At 38.6% G+C, this 8,449-nt stretch overlaps 1 protein-coding gene across 2 annotated transcripts; it reads left to right on the top strand.

Moving 5' to 3' along the window:
- The first annotated feature begins 178 nt into the window (after window positions 1-178).
- On the top strand, window positions 179-4,595 carry mrpl12 (mitochondrial ribosomal protein L12). Of its 2 annotated transcripts, none has more exons than XM_017701614.2 (5): window positions 179-377; window positions 2,336-2,528; window positions 2,619-2,696; window positions 2,800-2,937; window positions 3,809-4,595. In XM_017701614.2, exons 1-5 carry the CDS (start codon window positions 319-321, stop codon window positions 3,923-3,925), a joined length of 585 nt encoding a protein of 194 aa, XP_017557103.1. In that variant the 5' UTR covers window positions 179-318; the 3' UTR covers window positions 3,926-4,595. The 2 variants fall into 2 exon arrangements, with proteins under 2 accessions (XP_017557103.1, XP_037394871.1); XM_037538974.1 differs by lacking the exon at window positions 179-377 and adding an exon at window positions 732-822.
- The last annotated feature ends 3,854 nt before the right edge of the window (window positions 4,596-8,449 follow it).

Below are 8,449 nucleotides of genomic sequence, written 5' to 3'. Positions count from 1 at the left end.
GAAAATTACACAGAATTAGAGCTTTAATGTGCAGTACTGACAACGTTAACGTGAAAGAGGAAATGTTTAGCAAAGCACACTTTAAAAGGTGCGGAGAGAACATGAGGGAGAACAACCGAGCAGGGTGAGGCGTGAGGCGGATTATTAGGAACGCATCTGGCAACCACATCACCGGCAATGCATTGTGGGTAGGTCAGGGAAAGCGAGCGGAGGACGCCATGTGCTTTTGAGCGAGAGGGAGCCGGGGGTCTGGAGCAGCCGCGGGAGAGCGATCTGATCACAGAAAGGCCGGAATAACAGCGGCAGGCTTTAGTTAACATGTACTGCACGTTGCACTGCATCCGGACGTCGCTGCGGGTCGCCGCTCAGGCGCACGGGTGAGCGGACGCACGCGCGTTACCTGTTTAAGTTGCTGGACAGGATTCAAGGACAACAGCCCGGAGCTGCTTATTCGTCTGATTTTCCCGTTCCACCTTAAACGGTGCAGCAGTTACGCTGTGCTTCCGAATTGTCCTATTCCACTTTAAATGGTGCATCAGTTAGTTACCGGCTGGATCGTTTAAGGTGGAGCGGGGAGTTTCGAATAGGAGGCTGAATTCAGCCTCGTGACCAGAGCTTCGTTTCAGGCTGAATTACCTTTGAACACCTTATTAATTGTGTGCAGCACACAGAGGACACTTCTCACAGCGCTGGCTGTGCGTTAGTTATATATGATCAGGACACAGATGTATAACTACTTATAACCGCTATAGGTCCGCTGGTGTAGTCCGTATTCGCAGGTTGGCCCATGGTCATGATCTGGAGTCGGTCTCCTCAGGATAGGTGAGGCTAAGCCTGGCTGTGGTTTGTCATTCCCAGGACAGTACTAAAGGTGTTCCTAACTGGCGAGAGTGTATTTCCCAGCTTTTCCAGCGGGGACGTCAGCTCCTTTAACCCGCTGGCGTGTGAGTGGGAGAGATGCTGCGCTATCAAGGTCACTTAGATGAGGCTACTTCCATAATTTGGCTGCTTCCAGCTTTAATACGAGGGCTTGTCCTCTGTGCTGCTGCCTGTGGTGAAGTGACATGCCGTTTAACTGTATGGTTGGCACCCACGAGAACGCGCTGACTAGTTATAGAAGAGTGGAGAAATGAAAAGCTCTGAAAAAAGTCAGTGTAACTAATCCAGATGCAGGGAGTGTGTTCTTCAGAATATGAACGTTATCTGTTTTCATGCTCTTATTGTCTGCTGGGTCTGTTTCTCTAATGCACGCTTTCTGCCCTTAAAGGGGAATTCCACCGAATTTTTATAAAATTTTGTATAATTGACTGTTTGAAATGTTAAGTCATTCAAAGTTGTTTGGCATGAAATGGCTCATTGTGGAGAAACCTACAGATAAGGCTTCTTTACGGTGGTGGTGATGGGAACCATGGGTCACAGTGGCAGCTACACACACACACACACACACACATACATATATATATATATATATATATATATATATATATATATATATATATATATATATATATATATATATATGTATGTATATATGTGTGTATATATGTATGTATATATGTATATGTGCCATTTTATTCACTGTCTCATGCATCAGGGCATGTAACTATGTGTAACCATTTCGTGTAATCGCTGTTTGTCAGCTAGCTTTTAGAGGTATTAAACACTTCAGACAAGAAAGATTTCACATCAAACCACTGAATGGCTTTGTTGACAACTTAATCAACTTAACCAACTATGCAGACATTCCCCTTTAATAGCATGAACACTGAATATAGCTTGGAAAGTCAAAAAGCAGCCTGGAAACGGCCCTAATGTATGGAAGTTCAGCAGGAACAAAAGAGACATATACATATATATTGTACTGTCTTGGGCTGAGCCTTGTTCAGCTTTGTAGTCCTATTTTCAAGGGTCATAGTTCTGTTAAGTGTAAGAAGCCAAAATCTAAGTAGATTAAAATTGGGCGTAAACTGGAAAAGCAAAGAGGAAGATTCACAATTTAATTAACATATGCCTTGATAAACATGCAGTTGTGATATGCAGGTGTGTATATTAAAGCTCATTTCTAACCAAAATGAATAATAAGTTTTTATTGAAATTATTTTTAATGTATACATGAAATTAACCATAAACCCACAGAAACACTCATGTACAACTGTGATTGGGTTATGAAGGGTTCATTTGCATATTGTGGCCATCTGTGACATCAGGCATCCGTGACAATATCAGGATCATAATTAACCAACAGTATACTGTGCAGCCTGGCTCCATTCTAATGACATGTTTGTTGTATTGACTTGTGTACTTTATTCATAATATCTAAATGTGTACCCTCCAGACATCATCTTCCAGCACCGGCCCTGTGTGCCCTGAGGACGCTCAGGACCAGTCCTGCGTGTCTGACCGATGCCATCGCTACACCCCCTTTAGATGGAGCCCCCAAACAGTACTCGCCTAAAATCCAGCAACTGGTCAATGATATAGCCAGTCTGACCCTTTTAGAAGTTTCTGATCTCAATGAGCTGCTCAAGGTAGTGCACACAATGTGAAATTTTGCATAAATTGACTCCTCCTGTTATTACAGGTGTCACTGATTACTATTTGTGTTTGGTCTTCCTTAGAAAACGCTCAATATTCAGGATGTAGGAATTATGCCTATGGGGGCAATGGCTGCGGCGCCATCTGCAGGAGCAGCTCCGGTAAGATTTAGGCTGTTCATAGAGACATGGACACATCTCTTCCCGTCAGATGCTGATTGCGTGACTGTCTATTGTGTATTGATTTGTGATTTTATTTGTGCAGGCAGCAGAAGAAGATGCAGCCCCAGCAAAGAAAGAGAAAACTCATTTCACAGTGAAACTGACAGAGTTAAAGGCAGAGGATAAAGTCAAACTGATTAAGGAAGTGAAGAACTGTATTCAGGGCTTGAATCTAGTACAGGTAAACAGTTTTCGTCCTGCAGTATGTTTGTTTACTATGATTTGGGACAGGCTGGGTTGTCAATACGTGATACTCCATTAGAAGGTACAGAGGAATTTAATTTATAGTCTTTATGGTCTGTCAGAGGGGTTGGGCACTATGATATTATATCAAACACATCAATGATTAATTACATCACAATACATTTTTTGGCTTTAGACCAATTGGAGACAGCCTAAACAACATTGAGTGAATAAAAATTGCATAAACTGTATAGTAGTTAATGATGTTGGCTGTTATGCCATTAAAGAAGCAGGCAACTTTGGGAATAAAATTTTATTCTTCAAACTAGCTGATGATATAGCAACTGCTTTTTTAAAATTAAGAAATACTTGTTACTCTGTATTGTATTTTTTGCATTTATTATAATGCATTTTTTTTTAAACAAGCTAAATACAGTACAAATAAATGATTTTAAATAGGTGTGCATTTATGTAGAGTGCAAGGATTGTTTTAAATTGTAAAACTATCTTATCAGTTACTTGTTACTGTACAGTTTATACACTGCTTATTGTTGTTTACAGGCTAATTAAAGCTTTTTACATATATGAAGATTTTTTTTCTGAAATGCTGTGTTTAGATGTAACAAGAACAGGTTTAAAAAGAATGACGGATGTATAAAGTGCACTTTTTAAACTTATTTCTCCAAGTACAAAGTGAAATTAATCATAATATAGTGTTGATATTTATTTGACATACGTAAACTGCACAGTGTAAATTCAGTGGTGTTTAATGCTTTTTCGAACTAAACCCTCCATACATTGTCCCCCTTGTAATATCAGCCTGCTCCGGTGTTTCTTATTGAGAGATTTCTGTATTTCATCTCCTAAAGGCCAAGAAGCTTGTAGAATCCCTGCCTCAGGAGATCCGGGCCAACGTTTCCAAAGAAGAGGCGGAAAAGCTGAAGACAGCGCTGGAAGCAGCAGGTGGCACTGTGGTTCTGGAGTAGACCCTGCACCTCTTCAATACCGTCTTGTCTATTTTTGTTGTTTGTTGTTTTTTTTTACACATCAAAGGTGAACGGAATGGAAAACAAGTAATGCCTTTAAACATTTACCCCACGATCTGCCAGTGACTGTCTGGGTGTGAGAACTCACAGACTGGACTCTAGCAGGCATCTGGCCTGCGCACACTCACCACCCAGTCAGCGGCTTTGTCTGTCTGCCTGATAGCTCTAAGCATAGAGCTACAGATGTGACGGCCTGGGCAGTTCAGATGGAGTTCTGTGTGTATGTCTGTGTCTGTTTCATAGGGCATGGGGACATATGCCTTAGACAGAGGGGCACAATTGCCATTGCCTGTGGTTAAATAAACGTCATATAATACTGTGCAAGACTGTGTCATCATATGAACTGGAGATAACAAATAACAAGCATCAGGGCAGCTTGAAAGTGGGTTGTTATTGGACAAAATTTAACCAGTTGTCTGTTTTGTACATACAATGAGAGTTAAAAGTAGCTGGTCATTCATGTCCCCATATGGCATACAGTAGTATCCGGCAGTCCTCACAATGTGTAAGTTTACTGATTGAACTCTAAATGATTTATGCGCATTTAAAATGACTTGTTTTGAATTTGCTTTACAATATTTTACATTAAATGAGTCATAACATTAAAGTTGCCACTCTTGAGACTGAATTTCCATTTAAAAGCATTCAGCACTTTTTTCCTCACATTGAAAATAAAAATGACTGACTCATTTTTAGTAGTCTAAATGTTCAGGTGATCCTGCTGCCTGAATATGTGGAACTGAAGTACAATCAACAGTACAAAGTGGGGGTCCTTCAAGTAAACCAAAGAGGTTGCCAGATTGCTTGAAATGGTTCCAAATGGGGTTGAAAATGTCCTAAATTTCATAGATTTTTAAAAAGTCATCCAGGGTGGCTAGATATTAAACATTCAGTATTTCATATAAAGTTATCAAAATGTTAGAAATATACCATCTGATGCTTGAAACGTTTTTGTGATTGTTGTGAGATGAGGGTTTGGCGAAACACATTTTTCAAGATCCATTCATGGTGGACAGACGTATGCAGGACATTCTAAGGAAAATGTAATTCTTGAGATTTACCACTATTTTACCATTATCCACATTACATTTCAAAAACTTAAGATTCACTGGAAGATTTGTATAGTAAACATAATGTGTGTTATGTATGATACAACTTTTGGTTTCTCTCACCACTGCAAGAAAGAAATCTGAGTCAGTACATTTCTATACAATCACATAAAACCACTCTGTTTACTTATAAAGGGTTGAATTATGTAGACATTTTGAAGAAAGGGTGGAGCTCCCCTTTCAATGCATAAAAAAAAGTCCCCAAAAAAGACTAAAACAATCGAACGTAAGCATTTTAACAGTAGAGCATTAAAACTGTATTGTCTAGTAAGCTGCTTGTACTACACTGGGGACAAAGTTGCTTAAAGGTTGCTTTAAACTTACATGATTATTATGTATATTGGCTCAACAGGAGTAACTCACTTTACTCACTTTAAATTGAGCTAACGTTTAATTTGTCTTGCACTGATGTACAAATGTGAAACAAGTAAATTCTACATTTTCTTTGTGGTGTAGTGCACTAAATGCAGAGCAAGCATAAAAGCATTATTCTTTTATTCAGTGCCAAATTATTTGCCATGTCTACTCCATACTGTGATGAACAACTACGACCATCATCATTCTGTGGGGGTTTAATTTGTGCTTCTCTTGACACCTCAACAAAATGAAAACATTTTTATTTTAACAGCAGTGGTCTTTAAAGAGCTAGGCCTTCAGTTTGGACCATAAAGAAACTGAAAAACTGGAAAAACACCACCTTTAGGATAATGCTTATTTCTGTTAGCACCTCTATGGCATTCTAGTTGTATGTTAGCGCTAAGCTAACAGCACATGAATATGTATTGGCCATTCTAGACAGAACACAGACATTTAATACTTGCAAACACTTATTACCGTATATTTTACCTTCTAGCAGTGTAACAGCAACTTCTATAAAAGTGATCTAACATAGTTTCCATTTCAAACATCTGACTGAAATGTGTTGGTGAGGCCACAGTCTGTGACTTCCTGAAGGCCTTGTGTGACAATGTTTCTCATGATATTGGTCCCAACCATTATAAATTAAAACGAGACTGTCATTTCCTAATTATGTTCATGATTAATATGGTACGTTAGGCCTTCAGTTCATCTCCTGAAGTTCTAACCAGTGGGAGAGCTTGCATAGTGTGCACTGTGTTTAAAACTGTGTTTAAAACTTGCCAAAATTATGGCAAAACAACACAAAGTTTGTCCACCCAAAGCACATTTTTACTCTGGAAACACCAAAAGCAGCTCATATTGATAACTATCTGGCAACGCACAGAACCACAGACATGGAACAAAGTGGGAACACTACACTGAATCCACTTGGACACAGGCCCAAACCAAATTGTACAGCAGCAAACAATGTGCACTCTAACAATATGTTAATTAACATAGCATAGGTTCTTCCAGGGTTCTTTAGTAAAGGCAAAAGTTCTATAAACAACCACTAACACTCCAAAGAACACTTTGCATGCTTAAATAGTTCCAAAAAGGCTTCTACACTATTAAAAAAGAGAAGCATATATGGAACCATGAGCACTAAAAAAAACCTTGCATGATTAAAGGGTTCTTCACATCATGAAAGTATTCTTCAGATTGATGGAGAAAGTGCTGTAGAAGGTTCTATATATAGATCCCTTTTGAAAATGGTTCTATATAGCACCAAAAAGCCTTGTACACTCTTAAAAATGGTCCTTCAAGGGCTATTTAGTAAGGAAAATGGTTCTATATAGAATTATGAGCACTAAAAAAAACCCTTTGCATGATGAAAGGATTCTTCACATCATAAGTGTTCTTTAGATTGATGGAGAATGTGTTGTAGATGGTTTTATACAGAACATTTTGAGAAAGGTTCTATTTAGCACCAAAAGGATTATTGTTACAAGCTTGACATCATCACAGTACCAGAACCCTTTTTGGTGTTATATAGAACCACTTACCAAACCATATACAATTTCCATCAATCTGAAGAGTGACTTCACCATACAAAGAACCATTTAAGGATGTAAATGATTCTTTGAAGGTTCATGGTTCTATATAGAACCCTCGTCTTCATCAAGAACCCTTGAAGGACCATCTTTTTTAAGAGAGAAAGAGAGGTTGTTCCTCTGAAATACTGTTTTGTAGAGTGTAGAGTGTTCGGTTTCTCTGGTTCATCATGACTCATCCAGTCTGACTTGTTGCCCAGAGTTGTACTCTCAGAGTTCAGCCGCCCTTCATCATTTAATCCCTCGACCTGTGACCTACTGTGTGTGCAGGCCAAGTTATTATGAAAGTCAGCTGAGAGCAGATCAGACTTCTGCATGTTCTGTGTTTTCAAGGTGCCATAATATTGTATGTTTGAGGAGACACTACATCGTATTTTCTCACTGATGGTCCATTCACAACTTCTGCTGAGGTCATGAATAGCTTGCTACTATTTATGTTCGTCACGTAGACCTGGGCTGTATTTCCACCCGGAAACTGGCTGCGTCCAGCTCTGGACACAGAGAAACGAGCCCCGAAGATATCAGCATGGCTCGGTCATTAGCCCAGCCCTCCAGAACTCTTGGATGTTATTTAACTTGCTGTGAAAGGATTAGTGTGGCTCAGCTTACCTACTCATTTCAAATATGTCAGCAGTTGCATTTCAAAAAGCCCATTCTGATTCTGGGATATCCTAATATCCATAGACCCAAGCTTTCTCCACCAAAGCCAGCTGCATGAAGAACTTCCCTCATGAATATTCATCCACACTTCATCCTCACAGGTTATTCTCCCAACCATGACAAATACTGGAAACCAACCTGGAAAAAAATAAAAAGCTTACTGTTTTATTATTTGTATATTTTTGGATATACAAACAAAGCTGCCTGGTTTTATTTAAAATCCAAATCATTTAATTGATTTTTAATTCTTTTTAAAAATCAATCTTTGTATTTTTTAGTAGCTTTTATGATTCACTTGATCAAATTCTCATTACCACACCACAGTAAGATTTGACAATAGGTGTGTAAATAATGCTTTTCACCACAACTTTTTAAATAATCTATTTACCATTGTTTGTACTTTAAGGCTGAATTTTACAACAAAATATAGTAATCTGTAATTTTATCTCATTACCTAAACACACACTAAGTACCTGATAAATATCAGCAATGAGAAACAGATACCAACTCTGAAAAAGTCACAGACTTCCCTTCATTTATTTAACTTCCAGGTAAAACGACAATCATGTACAGTTACTTTATTTTTCAGGAGATAAGTGAAAACAGAGCATTCCTAACAGGTTTCCAAAATTAAAAAAGCATGTCTCCAAAAATGTTCAAAAGAGAAAAACAGGACTCTTAACAAAAAATAGTTTACAAATTAAACAAAAGCTGCTGATGTGCTCAGAACAATGGACTGACCA

The sequence above is a fragment of the Pygocentrus nattereri genome, chromosome 1, assembly GCF_015220715.1.
Source record: "Pygocentrus nattereri isolate fPygNat1 chromosome 1, fPygNat1.pri, whole genome shotgun sequence".
NCBI classification, from domain to species: Eukaryota; Metazoa; Chordata; class Actinopteri; order Characiformes; family Serrasalmidae; genus Pygocentrus; species Pygocentrus nattereri.
Note: the sequence above shows the minus strand (reverse complement) of the source record. Positions and strands in the feature narration are given on the sequence as shown.

Bases quoted from the DNA above. Each gene is read 5' to 3' on its own strand.
- mrpl12 (XM_017701614.2), top strand. From the start codon at position 319: ATGTACTGCACGTTGCACTGCATCCGGACGTCGCTGCGGGTCGCCGCT. The intron at 378-2,335 runs GTGAGCGGACGC...TGTACCCTCCAG, and splicing joins GTCGCCGCTCAGGCGCACGG to ACATCATCTTCCAGCACCGG. The intron at 2,697-2,799 runs GTAAGATTTAGG...TTATTTGTGCAG, and splicing joins CATCTGCAGGAGCAGCTCCG to GCAGCAGAAGAAGATGCAGC.